The sequence below is a fragment of the Phyllostomus discolor genome, chromosome 11 (genome assembly GCF_004126475.2).
Source record: "Phyllostomus discolor isolate MPI-MPIP mPhyDis1 chromosome 11, mPhyDis1.pri.v3, whole genome shotgun sequence".
NCBI lineage: Eukaryota > Metazoa > Chordata > Mammalia > Chiroptera > Phyllostomidae > Phyllostomus > Phyllostomus discolor.
The window spans coordinates 44,355,433-44,380,896 of NC_040913.2; the positions used below are offsets into that span (position 1 = coordinate 44,355,433).

Genomic DNA, 25,464 nt, shown 5'->3' on the forward strand with positions numbered 1-25,464 from the left:
AAGGAGTACCTGTAAGACTATCAGCTGATTTCTCAAAAGAAACCTTGCAGGCAAGAAGGGGCTGGAAAGAGTATTCGAAGTCATGAAAGGCAAGGACCTACATCCAAGATGGCTCTATCCAGCAAAGCTTTCATTTAGAATGGAAGGGCAGATAAAGTGCTTCCCAGATAAGGTCAAGTTAAGGGAGTTCATCATCACCAAGCCCTTATTATATGAAATGTTAAAGGGACTTATCTAAAGAAGATAAAAAATATGAATAAAATGACAACAAACTCACAACTTTCAACAACTGAACCTAAAACAAATTAAAAAAAAAAACTAAGGAAACTGGAATAGGAATAGAATCACAAATGGAGATCAATGGTGGGTTATCAGTGGTGAGGAGGAGGGGAGAGAATGGGGGAAAAGGTACATGGAATAAGAAGCATATAGGGTAGGTACAAAATAGAAGGGAAGTTCAGAATAGTGTAGGAAATGGAGAAGCCAAAGAACTTACATGTATGACCTATGGACATGAACTAAGGCAGGGGAATGCTGGTGGGAGGGGATGTGCAAGGCAGAGGGGAATATAGGAGGGAAAAATGAGACAACTGTAATAGCATAATCCATAAAATATATTTACAAAATTAAAATTAATATCTTAAGTACCTGCTTTCTGGTGATTCTTTTGTAAAATAGCACGAAGGAGATACAATTTAAAACTATATTTTTCTTGAAATTAAAAGAAAGAGGTGAAACCCAAATTCTGTTTAAACTGTTGGTCCAGGTGTGACTTGTTTAATTCCTTTTCTAATTTGGATGCTTTCCAGCAAATATACAAATAAATAAATCCAGGAATTAATAAAATTAACTAACTGGTTACTGTGTACCTGCCCATGATACACAAAACAAAGGTATATTTTACATTGACCTCATTTAGATGCTATTTCTTGGTGTTTTCATAACATGTATTCTAATGTATAATCTCCTTTTTGTAGCACTTGCCATTTCACAATTTTTATATAGTCCTCTTTTAAAAAATGTTTTGTCTCAATGTCACTCATGCATTTAATCATTTAAAAATGATGGGATATGAGATGAGACTCAAAAACATGAAAATTTCTTGAGGAAGAATTAAAATACAACAAATAATAATTTGCAAAACCAATATGGTAGAAGTCATATTTATTGAAAAAAAATTTAATATCTTTGCTATAAAATTTGTAACAGGAATATTTACTGAATATTTATTTTGATGCATAAACCCCAATATTACATACCAAGTACAAGACAATAGCACTAGTTTCTTCCTTTATTTACATTTTATGAAAATTATTATGCAGTCCGTGTTAAAAGAACTTATGATGGAGAATTGTTACATTAGAAAAATAATATTCTTGATATAGCATTCCCAAGGAGCCCAATCACATTTTCTGCCTCTTCAATAAGGCAAAAGTCCTTGGAATAGCATATAACTTAATTTATATTAAAATACAATAACTGTTCAGACACATATTCAAGTTTTCTTTTGGTATGATTTCTCCTCACTGTAAAATTAGTTTTTTTTTTTACTAAAACAGAAAGACTTTTAGGAAAATGTCATCGAATGATTTCAGCTATACATTATATATACAACTCTGTAGCCTAGCAACAACCATCGCTACACCATCATTAACTTTAAATATTTTGCTTGGTGAGCTATTCTCAAATGTAGCATATCTGAAGATTTTGCCATCATTATGACTGTGGAATCATTGTGTGGTTTTCATAGGAAACAGATCTGTCACAGTATGAAGCTTTGTTTGTTTTAGGGAACTGGTACACTATTACATTTCCACTCACAAGAGAACACCACAGATGGAACTAGTCAGGCTCTGCTGGCTCCACCGAGGTCCGCGCAGGACCAACCCGAACCTCCTGCGCTCACACTGCACAGCCCCGGACGGGTTCAGGCGGTTTCATTTCCAGAGATTTTGTTTTGCTTTTCATAGTTAAGTTGTTTTGATTCCTTCAAAGGCACACAACTTCCACCTTTTTTCCAGTGTTGCTCCCACGCCTGTGAATTCCTGTTTAAACATGCGTGGCAGTCTCATCAGAAGCATTTCAATTTCATTTGCTGATATCTGTTAGGAAGGAAGGAAAGTCAGTTTTAGGAGAGGAACGCATTGTAGAGGCAGCAGGGGCTGGGTGAGGATGGCTTTTCCAGTGAGACAGCACAAAGTTTTCCATTTGGCTGTCGAGTAATGTCCTTGTCTTAGCAGCGTGAGGAAGGCACGGATGGGATTCCTTCTCATTCTGTGAGCAGTTGTTGGGGAGGGACATGGGGAAAACGGACAGAAAGTTCCAGGTCCACCCTTCATGTGGATGGCTACCTTGCTGGCAGTGCTGTGCCTGAACAGCCCTCTTGTGACATACCAGGGGTATCGGGGGGACAGAGCAGAGCTGGAAGTAAAGCACCACTGCTCAGGGAAATCTATGGCGCCTCATCCTGTTCTAGGAAGGGCAGCACTCTTACCCCACACTGAGGGCTACAGAGAACGTAGGTTGATTTCTTGCCATTCTTCTTTCTCTACCTTTAACTTTCACAGGGACCAGAAGACAATAAAAGATTAGGAATAGAAACCCAAAACCTATAGCAATAAAAGTCTTGACATCTAGTCTTAAAATTCAGGTAGATTTTTTAATGCATTTTTTTTCTACTGCTTTTTTAATTTCATACATTTCTATACCAATAACTCATTTTATCTTCAATAAAGAGCAAATTAACCACAATCCTCCTCCAACATAGCCATTGTTCTTGTTTCCATGTGTTTGCTTCCTAACCCATGTGTGTGTATGGGGACCCCATACAGAAAGGTGTGTAAGACTCTAGAATTAGGGGTCTGACATTTCTGTTTGAATCTTGTATCTATTAAATGTTGCCTACCAAGATAGTTTCTCTAAGCCTCAGGAAGTGGGAGTAACAAGATTTCATAAGGATGTGTAAAGATCACTGGCTTAGCACAGATTCAGGCACATGGAAATGTTCCCTGAGTCAAACCTGTTATTATTTTCCATGGTATGATTGCCGTATGGATACCATTCTAAGGTCTACGCTGTCCGTTTAACAATATTAAGATTAATTTCAAAGAGAGACCAAATAGCTCAGGAAGTCAAATCAACTGTTCACTTAATATTCACATGGAAACGACTGCATGTGATATATCCAGTGTTCCTGGGCCTATAATACAAAACTTTAAGAAGTAGTCCTGAAAGTAGAAGTCAATTATATTTAAAAATTTTTTGTGGGAATTATTTTGAAATTTGAATGCATTTTCCCATAAAACCATGTTGAACAGATTAGTAGATTCTAAGATCAACCTACAAAAGCCTACTAAACAGATGATTAAAAGGTTCATGGAGATTTTGAAAAGCCTATTTTCTTTCAATGAGCACTGCGCAAAGCACCTCACCAGGACCTTCGTCCTCATTTAATTCTCACAGCACTCCTACAAGACTCACGAGACAAGAGATTATGTTCTCCATTTTATAGCTGAGAAATCTGACTGAACTGCAGAGCTGTTTTATCAGACAGACTTTGGGACAAAGTTGCGCATGTGGGTTGGGACCTGTGCATTGGTATGCTAAGTTCTCCCCATGAGTGTCATCAGCAGCAGGAGAAGAACTAGGGGTGTAGTTGTTCTTTTAAATATTAAGCACCTGGGGTACTTGTTAAAAAAAATTCTCTAGCTCCTTCTCTGGAGACTGTAATTCAGATGATCTGGGGTATAGCCCAGATAATCTGTTTTTAAAAATCACTCCATGTAATTCTTATGTTCAGGCATATTTGTGTTAAGAATGGGGGCTTAAATCACACAGGCTTGAATTTTAATTGGGGCTAGTCCTCAAGCAAGCTGTGTGACTTTGGGCAGGTCACTTAATAGCTGTAATTCTCTTTCTTTATGTGTATAACAGAAATAACAGCCCTGGCTGGTGTGGTTCAGTGGACTGACCACCAGTCTGTGAAAGAAAGGGTTGCCTGTTAGATTCCCAGTCAGGGCACATGCCTGGGTTGCAGGCCAGGTCCCCAGCTGGGGGTGTGTGAGAGGCACATTGATATTTCTCTCCTTCTCTTTTTCCCTCCCCTTCTCTGAAAATAAATAAATAAAATCTTTTAAAAAAGAAAAGAAATAACAATCTCCTCTCTAGTGTTATTGAGAGAATTATATGTAAAATGTAGCACAGTGCGTAGCACAAATACACTCCCTATATATCCACACATCAATGCAGACAGCACACTAATATCAAACCTGGTGGTAGGTGGTTCAAGCTCTGTATCCACAGGCTAAACAAAATAAGTACAGAGAGGTATGTGGTCAAACCCCGTTTTTAGTTGGTCCAAAAGGCAGCTTTCCTTAGGTTTTCTGAGGCCAAGTTATCCTCTAAACAAGCTCCCTTCCTGCTTTTGTAGGAGGACAGCACAAGTGATGCATCACAGGCTTCAGTTCCATGCAAATCCCAGCGACAGCCTTGGGATGAGTGGTCCTTAGATTAAGCGCTGACAGACTGAGGTAACAGCCAGTCCTTCATAGGCTTGTCTCCAGCATAACTATCACCTCCCTTTGAAAAGTGGGGAAGAAGCTTGTGCTCTTCATCAGGAAGGAAGAAAAAAAGCAGAGCTTTGAAGGTAAAATAAACATCTGATCTGAAGATGGCATCTGTGTAGGAGGCCAGCTGGGGTCATCAGGTCAGCAATGCCATGCAGCGGCCCTGCAGCTGGCTGTAAACAGTGTGAAAACTGTCCTCCAGAACCGTTCCCTTGCCAGACTCTTCTGAAAATACTCTCTTTAATTTTACCACAGTCTCCTAAGAGAGGGAGTAATTTAAAATGAGGAAACTGAGGTCCAGAGAGATTAGGCACCTAGTGCAGGGTAATTCAGACAGTAAATGTAGAGCTGGGGGCAGATCCAGGCTCCCTGGCCTTCTTCTTAACCAGTGATTGCCAGTCACCTCAGGGGGTGCAGACTGTGGAGGGAGACCTGGAAATAATCTTCTTGGTCACTGCCTCTCTGCTCCTGGATCGGGACCACTGGGTAGGGGCCTGTGTACAGGCAGGCAGGATCTCTGTGATGAATCCTTTACAGTGACAGCAACATCAACAGGCAAAATGGAAAATTCCCAACTCAACCAGCTTCTACAAATTCATATGCTAATGAACCCTCACATGAACCATTCACCAAAACAGAAAGCAGATCCTGAGAAATCTTGGTTTTTACATGGTTTTCTGACCTGAGTCTAACTAAATTCAACCTCAAAGGAAGCAGAAGACAGAAAAAGAGAGTCCTCACTGTGGCCAGAGCCCCTCAGAGCAAGTGCTTTATGTGCATCATCTCATCAGAAAGCTCATTAAACAAGCAAAGAAACTCCTCACTTGCTGGACAAAAGAAGTGAGATTTGGATTCCACTCATGGCATGACCATCAACCTCCTTCACCACCTTGTCTAAGTCATATTACCTCTGGGTGTTTTCTCCTTTTCAAGACAAGGGAATTGGAAAGAAACTCACTGAATGCTCTGAGGACTTGGATCCAAGTGCTGGCCCTGCCATATATTAAGCTCCTGTCTTTGGGCAAGCTATTTAAAATTCATGTGGCCACTAGGGTTGGGGCAAAGATTTCAAACTGAGAGGATGTAACGGGTCTCTTGTGTGCTGTAAAGCACAAAACAAATGGCAGCCAGCACTCAGCACTTCAGAGCCAGATATGCTCTGAAGGCAGTTGTTGGATTATCATTTAGTACAGAGGGTAAAACTGAGGCACAGAGATGTTTAAAAAGTTGTCCAAGGATACACAGCTAAGAAGTAGTGAAACTGAGATTTGAATGCTTGTATATACTTACTTTGAATAACTAAGTAACCATTCCTCAGATTTTGACATAGCCAGAAATGGATATAATGGAAATTTGTGTCCTCACAAGTAGTTAACTCTAAATTGCTGTTAATAGTGAAGGGTGATAGCCTAATTCTACCATAAAGTTGTAAATAATGTGGACAGGAATGTGCTACAATTACAGAACAGACCACCTCAAGTGAATTCCTGTCTACTATATCCATTTACTAAGGGGCTCAGCTAAATTCTAGAGCAGTTCCTTAAAGATGTTTGTATGTCATGCCAGAAGAAAGATCAAGGAGAAACTGCTTTTAGGTTAGATTAATGGTTTTTAAACCTTTCTATACCCTGAAAAAAAATAAATAACCTTTATGAGATATTCCATTTTGGATTTTCAAGAAAAATTCAAGAGAAAGTTCTACTTGTCTTCCTTTTATACACTATGGCAAAAGAGTTTTTACTTTGCAAATACCTTCATTCACTTTATTTCTATTTTCATCTCCTCCTTATAAATAATTTCTAATTTTTGCTTTCACACTATTCCTTATCATCCTACAGTAATTTCTTGCTCTTGAGAACGGAAAGAGTCATGATGTCATCACATTAAACAAAGCAGCCAGCCTCCCTGGATGAGCTCAGTGTGAAATGTACCCATTTCCTCCTTGGTTGTGCAGGATTCCCTTTGCTGCATCCCTTTGGAGAGCAGGGATTCTTTCTAAGCATCCTTGTGTCATGGACAGGACTCTGGGGCCCAGGGCTGCCAGCCCAGTTGCTGAGGGGAGGGGCTGTAGCCTGCTCTCCCAGCACTGCATTCCCTTTCTCACAAGGATGCCATGAGGAGAACGAAATACATCTGGTTAAGAGTCCTGCGTGGCATTATGATGGAGGTTAGAGGCATGTGCTGTGACTATGAAACCTCATTCCTCCATTCATCGTGTATTTGGTGCTCTATAAGGTGAGGAAGATTGTCATAAACACGTTTTTATTACCCTCTTACTCAGCTGGCTTTTGTTCCAAGAAACTGGTGGTGTGTGTATTTTCAGCCTTTGATGTCAGTGGATCCCCCAACCCTGTTTTGCTTAAAAATTTCCAAGTCTAACATTTATTCTTTTAGAAAGGATTCAGTTGTCCTAATGTAAAAAAAAAGAAGAAGAAAAGATGAGAAGGAATAGAGGCCCCAGTGTCAAAGGGGCTTCTGTGGTTGATAACCCCATAGAGGCGATTTGTAAGATCTTGATTTTTCCTCTGATTTGTGGACTCTAGTCCAAGCCCACTGCCTTCTTACCAGACCTCTAAGCACATGTGTAAATTGGCACAAGCAGATATAAACCCATTTTTTTTTTTATAAGGATGGTTGGCTCTATGTCCCAAATCAGTCAGGCAAAGGAAGCCAAGTGATGTGGGGCTCTTGTCTGAGGTACTGAGGTACTGCAAAGACACTGGCATGGGCTTTGTCAAGGCTGGACAGTCAGAGCAGCCAACTGCAAGACCAGAATTCCTTCCAAGGGGTAAACTGACTGTTTGCCTTCAACACACATTTTTCATATCCCTGGGCAAAGCACACCATCAGCACATTGATACCACCACAGACATTTGCAGAGAGAAATACAGAATGTGAGGTGGGGGAAGACACAAAGAAGGAAGTGTGGGAGAATAAGGAAAGAAGTAAGTGAAGAATGAGGAATAGAGGAGGGAGGAAGGAAAGAACAGGTGGAGGAAAAAAGGAAAGAAGGGAAGAGATAAATAGAAGGAAAGAATTAGAAGGAGAAAAGGAAAGATCTGATGCAGAACGAGAGGAGGAAGAAAGGAAAGAAGGAAGGGGAGAAAGAGAATGGGAGGACATGCACAAGGAGCATTCAAGTGCTTCAGAGGGAAGTAACAAGAACAAGTGTGGATTCAAGGATATCTCCTATGTCACTAAATATCTGCCTGCCCAATTTAGCACTTCATTAGCTCATGTCTGATTCCGAAGCTGCTTTATTGATATGCCATTTCCTCATCTAGACTACAAGCTTTCTGAGAGCAGTGTTCTTAAATTTCTTTTGGCCATTCCCTGTTCTTTCTAGTCCCTAGGACAGTGCTGAGTACGGGAAAAGCAGTGAATTACCTGAGTGTTCACTGGGTCCCTGACAACCCTGTCAATTTCTCTGGCTGTAGGTGAGCAAATGTCTTTTAATTTTTTCTAGCCAAAAGGAGGTATATATACCTCCAATACTTCATATGTCATATGCTTTCCAGAGGTGCTGTGATGTCTAAAAAACACTTTCATTATAGCCTGTCTAAGCAACAGAAGGCTCATTCAATCATTAATATACTGTGACAGGTGATTATTTAGGAGAACACCAGAATATACATAATTTTAAGATTATTTAGGTGGGCAATCTTACAAACACCACTGGGGACATTTCATCTACACTACTGCCTAGCTATAGTCCGGGAAAGAATGCTCTCCCATTAAGACTGATTCGAATCCCTTTGGAACTGATAAGATATTTTAATTTTGTGTTTCCAGAGTTGTGCTTTTACTACAGAAATGCAAATGGTTCGATCCTCTGGTGGGAAATGTGCATGTACCCACGAGCACCTGAGCCCATCACCAACAGTGGTATCATGACAAAATGGCAAGTCTTTTTGAATCCTCCAGCATCTGTAGCTACATCATGTTGAATCTGGTTTTCAGAATCAAAGCTTCCACTCAGTGGGCCTTGGGGAGAGGCTGCAGATAGCTAGAGGGAGCAGCCAAAAACATTTGGAGAATTGGGTCTTAGTCTCCTAATGAATACACAAATTGGAAGAAGAACAGAAGGATCCATCCTATGGACTGTAAAATAGGAAATACTGACCTGCCAATGCTCACCTCTTCTTTCCTCAGGATTAGCAAGTGGGCTTGAGGAGTTCTGGTCTGAAGGGGAGATTCTATGCATTGATCAGAAACCATTTTCAAGATAGTGTTGCCTGTTTAAAGACCTTACCTGCCTGTGCCCAGGGCATGCATTTTGATTCCCCTACCCAACTTGCCCTGTTTTCCTATGAATGAATCTGAATGAATCTTTCTGACTTGGTCAGATGGTTTTGATATGACAGAGCTGAGTGAATGGCAGTGAGTGCTTTAGAGGAGGCTGAGAAGAGAAAGACATGCAATTATCATTATCAGAGTAGAAATAAATTTTAATGGGAAAGTGGTCTGTCATGCTACACATGGGAGGCATATGCAGACTACATGCCCAGGAGAATTTAAATTAATTCCTGTCTCTCCTTCCATTTTTAATCATTCTTATATCCACAAGCGGTCTTGGAAAATCCTCATAAAGACAGCTCCACCGCAGGCTAGATTGAGCCTGCTTTGCTTGCTCTCATCAGCGCTAGGATAGGCAGCATCTAAATGTATTTTTACTGCATTTGTGGCAATGGTGACATTGTCCGATGTCAATGGAACTGTGTTGTTTTAGGTGGAATTTTTACAAAGCTATCCTACTGGAGTCAGCATTCCCCAAGACCCCTACCCAGGTGTTGTGGAGGCCAGGAGGAAGCCACTGTCTGAATGTAACACCAACCAAACCTGGTGGGGAGCCCGTGACACTTGTTGGTTCCGATTAACCAGAGGCTGCACTGGAGACCCTTGGCACCGGCTGGCTGGCTGGCTGCGGATTCAAGATTATTAGCTGTTTTGTGGTTGAGGCAGGGACAAGGCCCTGGTGGGTACTTACAGGACAACCTTTCATTATTTTGTTTTCTGCTTAAAGCCCTGAGGATTTGGAATTCCAGTATATAGCAATAATTTGCTCTCGGAATTAAAAAGTCAATATCCTTTCAGTTTCACTGGGATAGAAAGAATATTTTGTCTAATCCCTAGCACCCAGGAGTCTTAAGTCATAGCACTTTTTCAATGTATGTTTTACCTCAGGCATGAGGAAAAACTTGACAGCTCTACTGAGCGTTTCATTCAGGAGATGGATGGCTGTCTGGGGACACTGTGTATTTCCTCTGTGAGGAAAATACTTTCTTCATTATCTTCTATAATAAAAGTACCAGTCTGAGATGAAATGGAATTTCCCTTGACTAAATTCCTTTTCGAAACCATCATCAGACCAGACACCATGACCAGACACCAGGTATGTGAATTCTCTCCTCAGAGACATCTGAGGGCGACCACACAAATCTCACCTGACCAAATGGATGATGGACACTCTGTCCTGAGGGTAGGAATAAAACAAGAGCCTCTATTCCACCCAAATAATTCACTATTTATCATCCCCAGGTGATTTCACATGCACATGTGCACTCACGTGCTTGTGTGACAACACGCACACACATTTCACAGATGCACAGATCACCAGCCTGCCCTGATGCAGCAGTGGAGACCAGAGCCCTGGAATTCTAGACAAATGACAAGTGGACTCTTTGGCTATTTCAGTTCATACTAAAAACAACTGCTTCTCCACAAAGGCTTCACACTTAGGATTTCTGTGCAGGGGAGGAAAGAAATGTCAATAATACCAGGGAAGATAAGGACAACTAGAGGAATGATTTCTCAAGGGCTTATTTTAGGTCAAACACATTGGTGCAGCAGTATTACATGGAAATCACTAGGCAAAAGCAGTGGAGATAGTAAGGAAGCATGGTATTGGTGGAGGAAAAAAAAACAAAGAAGCCCTTCAAAGTTTTCTCTCAACAAGGTGACATCTAGAGTTCTTTCTTCTCACTTCCTGTGAGTTAAAATGAGCATTTTCCACTACCTCCCTGTCTATATGAGGGGAGTGCACATGGAAGACACTATTATGATCGTTAAATTGAAGAATCTTACAATCTCCTCATTCCCTTTCACCTTGCTTTGGTTTTTGTTCCCCATCGCCAGCTGTGATAGAATAAAAAGGCATGAATCTTTATGGCTGAAAAATACTTTTTGTTTCACATGACTTCTCTCAAAGGGGAAGTATAAGACCTATTTAGAAAAGCCAAGCAATTGTGGGATCATCAATTGGTAAGATCATTTGAATCAAAATAAGAGCACAGTGTAGTAATTTAACTGATACTAACCATTGAAAACTTAGAGTGACTTATATGTGTGAATTTCAGGGCCCTAGAACTATCGGTTGTGCTCCTGGTCCTACAAATTCCAAGTACTTTGCTGTGCCCTGTGTAAGAGCTGCTTCTTCCATTTTTCTTTCAAGCAGGACATTTAACAAGCTACTGAGGGACAGGCCCAGATTCTGTGTTTGATTCTGTGTCCATCCACTTCCAGGACCTCCTGGTGCCGGCAGCACTGGTTAGTGGCATCCCTTTATTTCCGCAGGGACCCATCTTGTTGTTCACTGGAATTTGATACATAATTGTGCTCTTTTGCCCCTTCTCTTTGGATCTAAAAACACTGCAGTGGGCTAGGAGTATAGCTGATTTGCAAATGGGAAAAACAGCCACAGAGAAATGAGGAGTGATGTCCGGACTCTGGGAGTGACCCTTGAGGGTCAAAGCTGACTTAGTAATTTTTGCCATTTAGAGAATAATGCTAAAAAACAAGCATTACTAGCAATTTTCTTGAGAGTCATATCAGATCTTTATGTTATTTGAGGTAATTTTTTCCTCTGTTGTGTGGAGTCCTTAACATAGAGTTCTGTGAGACTATGGGCTAAAGATAATGCCCCACAAGCTGCCCTGACCTGATTTCTCCCTTGTTTTGGGAACTTTCAGGCCACACTGCAATTTTAAATCCCTCAGAATGCTTTTAAAACTAATTTGACATCTGCTGGAAGTCACTGTAATTTTAGATAACTGCTCTTCTTTCTACAAAGACAAAAGTGAAAAGAGGACAACTATTTGCCCAAAACCAAGGTCCTTGTAAAGAAGTGCTGGTCAGCCTCCATGTGCTACTGCATCCCTGACTCAGTGCACATGGTCCTCTGGCAGCCAGCAATCAGCGAGTTCAGTGTCAGAGGTGGGAGCCCCTCTGGAATAAGAGTTTACCTTAGAGTCCAGCTGTTGCATGTATGACCAGAGATATTCTATATTGGCTCCGAAAGGATGGACGTGAAGAAACGTCGATATGATGCCTGAATTAAAAGGACAAACATTGGTTACTGAGAGGCAAATGAGTCTCATCTATTAGATAACATATTGTAATGCCACCTAACTCCAGTGGTGGTTTTGTCAGGCTAAGTCATATATAGTCTTGCCCTTTCTAACAGCTCTCCACAAAGCATTCAATAACAGCCCATTCAGAAGACAGTAATAGTAACAGGACAAACAGAACACTCCATCTCATAGAATGACAGTAGTTATAAAAGCTAGAGCCTGAGATAATATACAGATGAATGAAGGTACTGCTAAACAAAGGTTCCTGGAAGCATTCAACTACTAATTTTATGCTTGATTTACCAATGTAAAATCGTAGTTATGGGGAGGATAAAATTCTCTCTTTTCTTTCCTTTAGTGAACTCTGCCATATGAAAATGGCTCATACAGCTGTGTCAGAAATCACACTGCCTCAAATTTTCCTGACAGTTATAGCTGCTGGTTATGAAAAGTATTTAATCCATATTTCACATAACTACCACAGAAGGAAGCATAAATCCTTTCTGAAACATTTGCTCTTTTCCCCTGGTTGTTGCTGGTATCTCAAGGGGGCCAGCTTGCTTTCTCTTTCTCTCTGTGCTAATTTACAAGATCATTGGAAAGATTCAGGAATGGATGGTTTGGCGGGAGTCTGATAGTAAATCAGAAGGCTTTTCTATTGTGAAAAATCAATTGTCAACATTGTAATAACAAATGAAAAGCTTGACGTTGCTGTCATGGCTGAGGTAAAAGCATTACCTTTCTACCCTCCCTGCTCCTATATCCAAAATCAAAATAGTGACTATGATGATGTTGATTCCACAGACTGTATGCTTCTGTTTGTTAAGAAACTGTGTTCAGACTGCTAGTTGTTTGGTTCTCTTTTAAGCAGGCTTTGAGATGACTTAAATCTGAGAATAAACCCTCACATTGTATATTCGAAAGCTTTGATGCTTGAAAGCTAAAGCAAAGGGAAGCCCCACCTTGTATGAAATGCAGTCGGGGAGAGACTAGATGAGAGCCTGTCATTCTTGTACTAGGTCACCCTGTGAATAGCACGTGGCCTTGGACTGGTCTGGAGTAGACTCTCATGCCCCTCTAATCTTGTGTGATGCTTGGGATGCTCTGGGAGGCTTGCCAGTTTTTAAAGAAAAGTTAGCAGTTTATCCTTAGGCTGAGGCCATGAACCAAAGTGTCTAGACAAGCAGTCTCAAAGCCTTGTCCTCAGAACACTGCTTGTAGGTGGGTTTTCTTGGATGGCAGTGAAATGAAGAAGATAGAAATAATTCATTACATTTCTCCATAAAGCTCAAACCTCACTTTCAGAAACTGATCTCTTTTTCCTGAGTTATAAAGCACTACCATTTTATTCTGAGATTGTGTTCTTCTGTTTTTTGCTAAAATGTTCTTTTCATAATTACTTTTGGGCAAACACTGGTGATGACAAAAGGCAATAGTGGTAGTTTTAATATCTTTAGGTGGCAAATAGCCATTTTTAATTTACTTAAGTGGTATTGTTTAGTTCCTCTCCTACCACTTTATTTGTTAATTTATCTTTTAATTTTCCAGATTTGGTAACTGCTTTCCTGTGTCTGAAATTCTTAAATCTGGTGAAGTGGTATTGTACATAATTGCATTACTAATAAGAGCTAAGATACGGAAGCTCATGAATGATTTACTAAAAGAAAAATTAGAATAGAAGTATTTTGAAAATAACACATTTATTTGCATTTCTTAAGTGGGAAGGGGACAGGATCCTTCAGGATGGGGAATGGGACTTTCCCTGCTGTCCCAGGCTGAGAACAAGTGGTACTTGGACATACACCACTTTCCAGAGACCCTCCAACAAATGACAGGCAGACCCCCTCCCCATAAGGAGGACAGGAATGGTCAGCTCTGGCTTTGTGACTAAGCAAAGGTGTTTCTAGTGAGCAGTTCTTCTCACACACAGGGAGGAGAGGGGGCGCTCCAAGAGTCAGGAGGGGATCTGCAGGAGTGGGCAGCATTCGTCTCATGGGTCCCACATCTGCTTAGGCAGCAGACTGACAGATCTGGCTTTGTGCTGACCAAGCATAGGGGAGGTGGTGGGGCTGAGAGGGGGAGCAAGCAGTGTGGCATTGTACCACTGGGGGTGACAAGGATGTGTGAGTTTCTTATGGGCAAAAGCATCTCAGAAGGTAGAGAGGGGCTTGAGCAGTCTTATGAGTTAAGTACCCCAGAGGCCTCAGCAAATCGAGAAAAAGAGTTTTCATATTACTATCTCTACTGGACAGAGACTTACCAACATCTCCCAAGAACCCACAGACTGTCCTATAAATGCCCAAGGGGGTGTGACATGAAGTTACCTAAATATCTTTAGTAGAATGAATAGAATGAGTCAGAAGAGGACTGGGTGGAGTATGGGGGAGAGGTTGATAACACTTCACCTAAAAGATAAAGAGCTGAGAGAGGAAATTGAGGGATACCAGAAATGGGAAGACTAGGAGTGGTCGCTCTGTGAACACGTACCATCCTTCTCTTTCACTGTTGACTGTTCTCAGTCCCAGTCCTGGTCTGCACTCTTATGGAACCCTGTCCATAGTCTTTGCGAATTCTGGTTCAGTATTGCAAATATAGTATGCACTTAGGATAGATGTGGGTTAAATGAATTTATCCTCTAGAACTTAGAACAGCCAGTGTGCCTGTTTAAAAATTTTGCTGCTCTATTGTTCAATTATTGATAAATGGGGATAAATAAGAATCTTAAACATTGTTTAACAAATGATATAGTAACCTTTCTAAAATCAGATTACTTTGAGACATATTCACTTGTGATCCCTGCCCTTAACTCATCCTGTTATGGATTCAGAAAGGCATAATAACTTGGTTGTTTTGGGCATGGAAACCTTTTCAAAATTTAATTTTTTACTTGAGGTAATGTTGGTAAATACTTATATACACATTTCAGATGTACAACATAATTTGATATCTGTATACACTATAGTGCTCAACACCAAAATTCTAGTTTCCAAGTTCTAGTTCACCATGTATTTGACCCCCTTTACCTATTTTCCCCTATACCTACTCTTTTACCCACCAATATGTTTCCTGTATCTATGAGTTTGTTTTTCTTGTTCATTTGTTTTTTAAAATTTATATTTCACATAAAGTTTTTGTCCTTTTCTATCTGATTTATCACTCTTAGCACAAATCCCTTAAATTCTATCCACAGTGCCACAAATTGCAGTATTTATCTTTTTTATGACTGAGTTATATTCCATTTGTTATATTTATTGTTCTATCTTCTCTATCTATCTGTCTATCTATTTACCTACCTACTTATCTACCACATCTCTTTATTCATTCACCTGTTGATGGACATGGGTTATTCCATATTTTGGCTACTATAAATAATGAACATAGGGGTGTATATGTCTTTTTGAATAAATGTTTTCATATTCTTTGGATAAATAACTAGAAGAGAAATTGTTACAGTAGTTCTGTTCTTAATTTTTTGAGGAACTTCCATACTATTTTCCATAGTAGCTACACCAATTTACTTCCCATCAACAGTGTATGAGGGTTCTGTTTTCCCCACATCCTCACCAGCACTTACTTGTTTATTTATTGATGGTAGTCATTCTAATAGGTGTGAGATGATATTTCATTGTGGTTTTAGTTTGTATTTCTCTAATAATTAGTGATGTTGAGCACATTTTCACATGCCTGTTGACCATACCTATGTTTTCCTTGGGAAAATATCTATTCAGGTCCTTTGCTTATTTTTTAATAAGGTTGTTTGCTTTTTCTTGTAGTTGAGCTGCAAGAGTTCTTTATATATTTTTGATATTAATACCCTATTGGAAATATGATTTGCAATCCAATTCAATTGGTTGTCTTTTGTTTTATTAATGGTTTGTTTCCTGTGTTGTGCAGATGCTTTTTAGTTTGATGTAATCCTATTTGTTTATTTTTTATTGCGTTTCCCTGGGCATGGACACTTCTTATTGAAACTATTTTGTTTAAAAACTAAGGGAATAATGCTTATATGATTACTATTTATCTTTCTAAACTCAGATTAGAAATCCTGACCCAGATATGAGTAGTTTTCCTTAGGAGGGTATATACACAGAGCCATCTCAGTTGTAGTTGATATTATCAAGTCATTAGCTTTTCTTTATAAATGTTTAGTAATTGTCACTACATACATGTGGGGCAAAGACAGGTAGTTAAAGAAAAGTTTACTAACCTTTTCCTATGAATGGCAACCAAGTTATTCAGTATTGCTAGATATATAGTAGAAGTGGGAGACACTCATCATCATCCTCTCAAGTACTGCACCCTTCTTCCTCACTACTTCCTCCACTGCCCATACCAGTAACATCCCAGAAGCATCAGTCATGTTGTCTGAGAAAATGAAGTTTCAAGCCCCTGGTTTTGAATCTGAATCATTTGATGGGGGAGTTTCCTAAATAATTAACTAAAACTTTTTTGCACCTCCTTTAAAGGAACTGGGATTTTTTATTTTTTTTTTTTGCAAGTGGGAAAAAGGACAGTCTAAGGCAAAATTTAATGAAAAATATTACAAACTAGAAACCAGAGACCATTTTATTGTTCTCTGGGAGGGACCTAAAGGCTTGGTAAAAGGAACACTAAGAACTGAGGGTGGAGAACTTAGCCATTACTGAATTGGTGGATCTTCAAAGGGATGGGTTCAACAATTGGTCTGGGCCATTTCTATGTAGAAGCTGAGGTCTCCATATTTAATAATGGATATTCTAATAATGGGAAATACAACTGTTAAGTATTTAATTTAAGAAAATAAAAAGGAGTAGAGGAGGCTGAGTAGGGATGGGTTCAACAATTGGTCTGGGCCATTTCTATGTAGAAGCTGAGGTCTCCATATTTAATAATGGATATTCTAATAATGGGAAATACAACTGTTAAGTATTTAATTTAAGAAAATAAAAAGGAGTAGAGGAGGCTGTCAGTATGCTTGAGCTTTTTGCACATGTCAGGGCTTTAGAAACTACTTTAGGAAGCTACGCAAACCAGCTCTGTATAACCTGTGGTAAATCCCTCATCAAGAAGGCCCAGGTCTCAACAGACACATAAAGGTATTTTGAAATTTTCCAATCACAATCATCTAACTTACCTTCATTTTTAGACCTAAGACCAAATGAGCAGCATTTAAGTTAGTCAAATAGTGTTAGATAATTACAGCTTCATTCACTCTTTTTTATTTGTTGATACAAAATATTTTAAGTAATGGTTTGTGTATGTCATATGTTAATGGGAAACAATGAAAATGTTATGCAAGTAGTCCAATAAATACATTCTTATGATTTGTTTAGATCATATAATTTTCCTTCAATATCTGTACATATTATTATCTCCGTATGACTCTGGTCCACTCTGAGCCACCGTCCCTCCACCCCAGCCCAGGGTGAGTGCCCATCAATGAGATTTTGTGTGTTGGCCCTTTAAGAATAAGGAGCTGGGTTTCTAGCAGACTCCAGTCTCAACATGGCTGATGAATCCCTGCTGATTTTCACAGCCAGATGTTATGTGGGTTCTCTTCCTCAGCACCCATGAGTCGGGTTGAGAGGGAATGAAGGAAAGAAGATGAAGATGATGATGAAGGGAGGAAGGAGAGAAAGATGAAGGAGAAGATGACTAATGGAACACTGATGGATTCTGACCTTCTTTTTTAATTTTCTCCAGTCCCTGGGAGCAAACAGTAGTATTTTTTTTCCTTCTTGTGCATAGTTGCCCTGTTTTTGAGGTCTTTGTCTCTTTACACCATGGGTCTCACCTTATTTGGAGGGAAGTTCATTAAGCAGAATACAGTGGGAAAAGAATCTCTGCCCTTTTGTGTCCAAATTCAATTGTACCCCTTCCTGTCTCAATGAAACCTTTATGGAATCAATACAACCATGCCCTGTGGGAAAAAGAAAAGCCTCCTGCTTCCTTAGCTCTGCTGGTAGCTTTTTCTTCCTTTCTCTGTATATTGGGTTCAGAAATTACACGGTGTCTCTTATGTGAATATGGATAGTTAGCATTTACCAATATGTAATTCTCTTTTTTCTTGTTTAAAAAATTAAAATTGGGGCTATAGACAGTCAACAAAGGGTGGGTTTGAGATATTTGGGTGTGCTTAGTGGGCTTCTCCTTCGGCATGTTTAATTGTGATTTTTGACAACCATCCTTAAAAAAAAAGATTGTCTCATAATTGTGATTTGAGTCCTGCCACTTGGGAGAATCAGTAGAATCTGTAGGATCTTATTGGGAGTTGGCATTCTCTACTATAATTTGTTTCTTTTTATTTTTAAATTTTCCTTTTGTTTCACTGGAAAAGAAAGATGATGCATAATTTTAAACATTAAAAACATATAAGTTGCTTTGTTGCAATAAAACTAAATATGTACCAAAAAAGAGTTTCTTAAATCCTGCAATTTCTTTTAACTTACCGTTTTTCTTTCTTTTTAAAAAAAGATTTTATTTATTTATTTTTAGAGAGGGAAGGGAGGGAGAAAGACAGAGAGAGAGAAACATCAATGTGCGGTTGCTGGGGGCCATGGCCTGCAACCCAGGCATGTGCCCTGACTGGGAATTGAACCTGCGATGCTTTGGTTTGCAGCCTGCATCGATCCACTGAGCTACACCAGCCAGGGCATTTTTCTTTTACTTCTTGATCCAAACTATATTCCAGAGATAGTTTTAACTCAGTATATTTCTTTAAGTGTTACTTTCCATCCTTAGCTGAATGTGTACCTAATAAGTTTGTCTGAAGCTGTTCAATTTTGCCCACTTGTTTTTTTTTTTTGAATTTAAATTATATTTTATTGTCTAAGCTACTAGAGTTGTCCGGGTTTTCTACCCTTTGTCCCCCTCCACTCAGACCCCATCCACTCCCTCAGGCAATCCCCATGCCATTGTCCATTTTCCATGGCTCATGCATATGTTCTTTGGCTACTATATGCTCTATACTGTACTTTATATCCTCATGACTATTCTGTAACAACTAATTTGTACTTTTTAATTCCTTCACCTTTTTTGCCTATCCCCATGACACCCCTACAATCTGGCAAACATCAAAACATTCCCTGTATTTATAATTATGTTTTTGTTCTCCTTGTTAGACTCAATTATTGATAGATATGTATTTATTGACATTTTATTGTTCATATTTTTATCTTCTTCTTAAAGAAGACCCTTTAACATTTCATATTATACTGGTTTGGTGATGATGAACTCTAGATTTTTCTCATCTAGGAAGCTCTTTATCTCTCCTTTAATTCTAAATGATAGCTTTGCTGGGTAGAGTAATCTTGGTTGTAGGTCAGTGTTTTTCATCACTTTGATCCTTGCCAATCACATCTTGCCTGTAAAGTTTCTTTTGAGAAATCAGCTGACAACCTTATGGGAGTTCCCTTGTAGGAAAGTAACTGTTTTTCTCTTATACTGGGTGACCCAGGCCACCCAGCATAAGATACTTTCAGATGCTGCTTTTAAGATTTTTTTCTGTTTTTTTTCCTTTGGTATTTTGATTATGATGTGTCTTGGTGTGGTCCTCTTTGGGTCCAATTTATTTGGGACTCTCTGTGCTTCCTGGACTTCATGTGTATGTCCTTCACCTAGTTAGGGAAGTTTTCTGTCATTATTTTTTTCAAATAGGTTTTCAATTTCTTGCTCTCTCTCTTCTCCTTCAAGCACCCCTATGATGTGAATGTTGGTATGCTTGAAATTGTCCCACAGGCTCCTTATACTATCCTCATTTTTTTGAACCCTTTTTTCTTCTTGTTCTCATTGGGTGTTTTTTTGCTTCCTTATATTCTAAATCACTGATTTGGTTCTTGGTTTCATCCACGCTACTGTTAATTCCTTGTAATTTGTTCCTCATTTCAGTTAGTTCCTCATCTTTCATTTCTGACTGGTTCTTTTTAATGGTTTCCACATCCCTTTTTTAAATATATTTTATTGATTATGCTATTACAGTTGTCGCATTTCCCCCCTTCTCTCCCCTTCACCCTGTACTCCCTCTCCCACCCACATTCCCCCCCTTTAGTTCATGTCCATGTGTCATACTTATGAGTTCTTTAGCTTCTACATTTCCCGTACTATTCTTGTCCTCCCCCTATCTATTTTCAACCTACATTCTATGCTACTTATTCTCTATACCTTTTCCCCCTCTCTCCTCCTCCTACCCCCCTGTTGCTAACCCTCCATGTGACCTCCATTTCTGTGGTTCTGTTCCTGTTCTAGTTGTTTGCTTAGTTTCTTTTGGTTTTGCTTTAGGTGTGGTTGTTAATAATTGTGAGTTTGCTGTCCTTTTACTATACATGTTTTTTCTTTATCTTCTTTTCTTAGATCAGTCCCTCTAGCATTTCATAAAATAAGGGCTTGGTGATGATGAACTCCTTGAACTTGACCTTATCTGAGAAGCACTTTATCTGCCCTTCCATTCTAAATGAGAGCTTTGCTGGATAGAACAATCTGGGATGTCGGTCGTTGTCTTTCATGACTTGGAATATTTCTTTCCAGCCCCTTCTTGCCTGTAAGGTCTCTTTGGAGAAATCAGCTGACAGTCTGATGGGAACTCCTTTGTAGGTTACTGTCCCCTTATCTCTTGCTGCTTCTAGGATTCTCTCCTTCATTTTTACCTTGGCTAATGTAATTATGATGTGCCTTGGTGTGTTTCTTCTTGGGTCCAACTTCTTTGGGGCTCTCTGAGCTTCTTGGATTTCTTGGAAGACTATTTCTTTTGCCAGATTAGGGAAGTTCTCCTTTATTATTTGTTCAAATACATGCTCAATTTGTTGCTTTTCCCCTTCCCCTTCTGGTACCCCTATAATTCGGATGTTGGAATGTTTAAAGATGTCCTGGATGCTCTTAAGCTTCTCCTCGTTTTTTTTGAATTCTTATTTCTTCATGCTTTCCTGCTTGGTTGTTTCTGTCTTCCTTCTGGTCCACTGTATTGTTTTGAGACCCAGTTTCCTTCCCTTCTCTATTGGCTCTCCTCCGTGTATCTTCCTGCATCTCTTTTATGGTAACCTGCATCTTTTCATCTAATTTGCACCCAAAATCAACCAATTCCGTGAGCCTTCTGATCACCAGTGTTTTGAACTCTGCATCTGATAGGTTAGCTATTTCTTGGTTGCTCAAAAGGATGAGTTCTGGGGCACTGATTTGTTCTTCTATTTGAGCCATCGCTCTCTCTTTTCTTTTCTTTTTTTTTTGGTCTGGTCACTCCTGTTATGGTTGGGGGAGGAGCCTTAGATGTTCACTGGGGCTGGGCACCCCAGTCGCTAGATTGTGACTTTATATGTGGGGGTGGGGGCGGGAGTGGGGACGGGAGGAAACAATGGCGGTAGTTCCATTCTCCTGGGATCTCAGTCCTTCTCTGGGATCCTGGGCTGCGAGCTCTGCCCTGATCCACAATCGCTGCTTCACTGGGTCCTCCAGCCGCAGCTTGCGTACTCAGGGACCCCCGCTACGCTTGTGCACCGGATGGTTTTCGTGCCGATTTCATGCCAAGTTTTCCCCAACCTCCGCGTGCCGCGGACCCGCGCCCGCCTGTCATCCTCTCCTACCAGTCTGGATGTACGGGTCTACTTCAACTTCTTGGCTGTCCAACTTCCATTCAGATAAATCCTCTGTCAGTTCTGAGTGTTATTCTAGCTGTAAATTGTTGTTCTAATCTTGGTTGTGTGAGGACGTACGGTGCGTCCACCTATTCCTCCATCTTGCCGGAAGTCACTGGTTTCCACGTCCTTTTTCACACTGTTGAAGTTCTAAGTTCACTGAGCCTCCTTATAATCAGTGTTTTGAACTCTAAATCTAGTAGATTGTCTCTAATTTGTTTAGTTCTTTTTTTCTGGCATTTTGTTCTCTTCTCTTATTTGGACCGTGCTTCTTTATCTCCTCATTTTGGCAGTCTCCCTGTATTTGTTTACATGTATTAGCTAGAGCTTCTATGACTTTCTGTCTTGGTGGCAGAGCCTAATGTAGTAGGTGTCCTGTAGGGTCCAATGGCACAGCTTTCTGGGTCAACCAAGCTGGGTACTTGAGGTGTGCCCATGGTGTGGGCTATGTACAGTCTCCCCTTGTATGTGAACCTTGATTGTTCCTGGCAGGTCAATGGCAGGGATTTACCAGGGCCAATCACCTGCAAGGACTATCTGTGACCACTGACCACCAATCTCTAACCACTGTGGAGAATCAGCGGTACAGGGGCTCACTCCACAGAGCAAGATATACTTCAGCAGCCTCTGATGCCTCCTGAGTTGGCCCTATGAATGTGTCACTTGTGGAGATGGTTGGGGGGTTGTGTGTCAATATGATCTGTAGCTGTTTGCTGTGTATGCAGGGTCTGGGGCCTCCCAGGAGGTGCAGGCTAAAGTCATCCACCACCTGTTTTGACCCAGGCCACCCAGCATAAGCTACAAAGTGATCTGTAGTTGTCTACTAATTGTGTTGGTTTTGGAGATGCCCAAGCAAGTCCAAGCTGTGTAATAAGGCCAGCTTCTGCTAGTCCCAGGCATTGGACCACTTAGCAATAAGCATGTGGCACACTGAGGCCAGATGTTGTCTGACTGAGACAATTTAGGAAAATCTGAAGCATTAGCCAAGATAAGCCATTTGTGTGGAAAAGCCACTGGAAATAGCTTGGGTGGTCCTGAAAGTTGAGTGGAACAGAGCCTCAAGGAATCACCAGGGTGGTTGGAAAACAGTGTGAGCCAGATTGATGCAGTTAGGATATGGAGCTTGCCTGCCTGCTCTGTAAGGGGAAAGCTCAGAGAAGGAACAATGGCCTCTGCCAGCACTTCTTTCTGGGAGTAAAATGCCCCCTGGCTTTTGCCCTCATGCCAGACATTAAGTTCTTCCCTGTATGCCTCTGGTGCTTTTTAATCTGTTGCTCCCATGGTGAAGTTTAGATGAAGTGATTCCAAGGAAGTCTGTGCACTGGTCCTTTAAGAGGAACTGCCTAGGACTCTAGCAGTTTGTCTTCCATAGCCTCAATTCTCTCTGGTATTTACAGCCAGAAGTTATAGGATCTTATCTTTCTGTCACTGAAACCATGGGCTGGAGGAACCTGGTATGGAGCTGGGACCCCTTGCTCCTGAGATATTCTTCCCTATTTTTATCCACCACCTGTGGTGTGGAACTGGCCCACTGAGTGTCTCTGCCCTTTCTACTAGTCTCCATGTGGTTTCTTCTTTAATTCCGTAGTTGTAGGACTTCCATTCAGCTCTAGTTCTGGTTGTTCTGTAGTTTAGTTATAATTTTGATGTGGTTGTGTAAGGAGGAAAGCTGTGTTTACCTCTGTTGCCATCTTGAATGAAAGTCCTAACTTGCTTTTTTGATTTTTTAAAAATATGTTTTATTGATTATGCTATTACAATTGTCCCATTTCCCCCCTTTATTCCCCTCCACTGTGCACACCCCCTCCCACCTGCATTCCCCCCCTTTAGTTCATGTCCATGGGTCATATATATAAGTTGGCTTCTACATTTCCTATACTATTCTTAACCTCCCCTTATCTTCTATCTACCATTTATGCTACTTATTCTCTGTACCTTTTCCTCCTCTCTCCCCCTCCCACTCCCCCACTGATAACCCTCCATGTGATCTTCATTTCTGTGATTCTGTTTCTGTTCTAGTTGTTTGCTTAGTTTCTTTTTGTTTTTAGGTTCAGTTGTTGATAGTTGTGAGTTTGTTGTCATTTTACTGTTCCTATTTTTTATTTTATTTTTTTAGATAAGTCCCTTTAATATTTCATATATAATAAGGGCTTGGTGGTGATGAACTATTTTAACTTGACCTTATCTGGGAAACACTTTATCTGCCCTTCCATTCTAAATGATAGCTCTGATACATAGAGTAATCTTGGATGTAAGGTGCTTCCCTTTCATGACTTTAAATACTTCTTTCCAGCTCCTTCTTGTCTGCAAGGTTTCTTTTGAGAAATCAGCTGATAGTGTAATGGGAACTCCTTTGCCGGTAACTGTCTCCTTTTCTCTTGATGCTTTTAAGATTCTCTCCTTATCTTTAATCTTGGCTAATGTAATTATAATGTGCTTGGTGTGTTCCTCTTTGAGTCCAACTTCTTTGTGACTCTCTGAGCTTCCAGGACTTCCTGGAAGTGTATTTTCTTGGCAAGATTGGGGAAATTCTCCTCCATTATGTTTTCAAATAAGTTTTCAATGTCTTGCTCTTCCTTTTCTCCTTCTGGCACCTCTATGATTTGGATGTTAGGATGTTTAAAGATGTCCTGGAGGTTCCTAAGCCTCTCTTCATTTTTTTGAATTCTTAATTTCTTCATTCTATTCTGGTTGAATGTTTATTATTTCCTTCTGGTCCACACCATTGACTTGAGTCCCAGTTTCCTTCCCATCACTGTTGGTTCCCTGTACATCCTCCTTTATTTCACTTAGCATAGCCTTCATTTTTCTCGTCTAATTTGTGACCATATTCAACCAATTCTGTGAGCATCCTGATTACCGGTGTTTTCAACTGTGCATCTGATAGGTTGGCTATCTCTTTGTCACTTAGATGTATTTTTTCTGGAGTTTTGATATGTTCTTTCATTTGATCTGTTCTTTCATTTTTTTCTGTCTCAGCATGGCTATTGTGTAGTAAGGGCTGGAGCTTGAGGTATTCCCCAGGGCAAGCAACAGTGCATTGTGGCACTGTTTGTGGGGGAGGCGTCCAGGAGGGAACAATGCCACTTAGTCAACTCTCTGAAGTGGCTTTCAGTCACTTCCCCCCACTACCCACAAGCAAATTGGTTCCTTCTGGTGCTGATTCCCAGGTGGGTGGGTTTGTGCACATTCTAGGACCCTATGGGTCTCTCCAACAAACTCTCCTGTGAGGCTGTGAGTTTCTCCCACTACCTCAACTCCCACAGGTTTTTTACAGTCAGAGGTTTTGAGGCTTTATTTTCCCATGCCGGAACCCTGGCTTGCGAGGTCTTTCTCACTTCCCATTTGTTCCACCCAGTTTATTCACATGCACACGTGGTACTGCTCACTTCACCAGTTGCTGCCTTGCTCACACCAGTTCTCCAGCAGCCACCTTGCTGCAAGTCCTCTCCACCCTGGCTGCCTGTCTCCACCCCTCCTACCAGTCTGGATGAATATTTCTTCTTTAACTCCTTGGTTGTTAGACTTCCATACAGTTTGATTTTCTGTCAGTTCTGGTTGTTATTTGTTTTTAAATTTGTTGTTGTCCTTCTTTTGGTTGTGTGAGGAGGTATAGTGTATCTACCTATGCTTCCATGTTGGCTGAAAGTCTTATAAATTCTTTATAAATTTTAGATATTAACCCTTTATCTGATGTATTGGCTAATATGTTCTCTATTCAGCATGTTATCTTTTCCTTTTGTTTGTTCTTTTTTCTAGTTTTTATGTTTTTCTAAGCATGCTTACTATCTCTTTGTTAAGTTCTCATTGAATTCACCCATTCTTCCCCTAACATCATTAAGCATTTTTATAACCATTGTTTTGAAGTCTACATCAAGTAAATTGCTTGCCTATATTTCATTAGTTCTTTTTCTAGAGATTCCTCCTCTTCTTTTATTTGGGGCACAT

At 40.3% G+C, this 25,464-nt stretch overlaps 1 protein-coding gene across 1 annotated transcript in view; it reads right to left on the reverse strand.

Moving 5' to 3' along the window:
- Positions 1 to 1,147: 1,147 nt before the first annotated feature.
- Positions 1,148 to 25,464, reverse strand: part of ENOX1 (ecto-NOX disulfide-thiol exchanger 1) — a 282,243-nt gene continuing 257,926 nt past the window's right edge. The window contains exons 14-15 of the mRNA XM_028526797.2: positions 11,807 to 11,892; positions 1,148 to 2,102 (exon numbers count right to left, since the gene is read on the reverse strand). Coding sequence (XP_028382598.2) covers positions 1,971 to 2,102; positions 11,807 to 11,892 — 218 coding nt within the window. The 3' untranslated portion in view covers positions 1,148 to 1,970. The remainder of the gene's footprint in view (positions 2,103 to 11,806; positions 11,893 to 25,464) is intronic.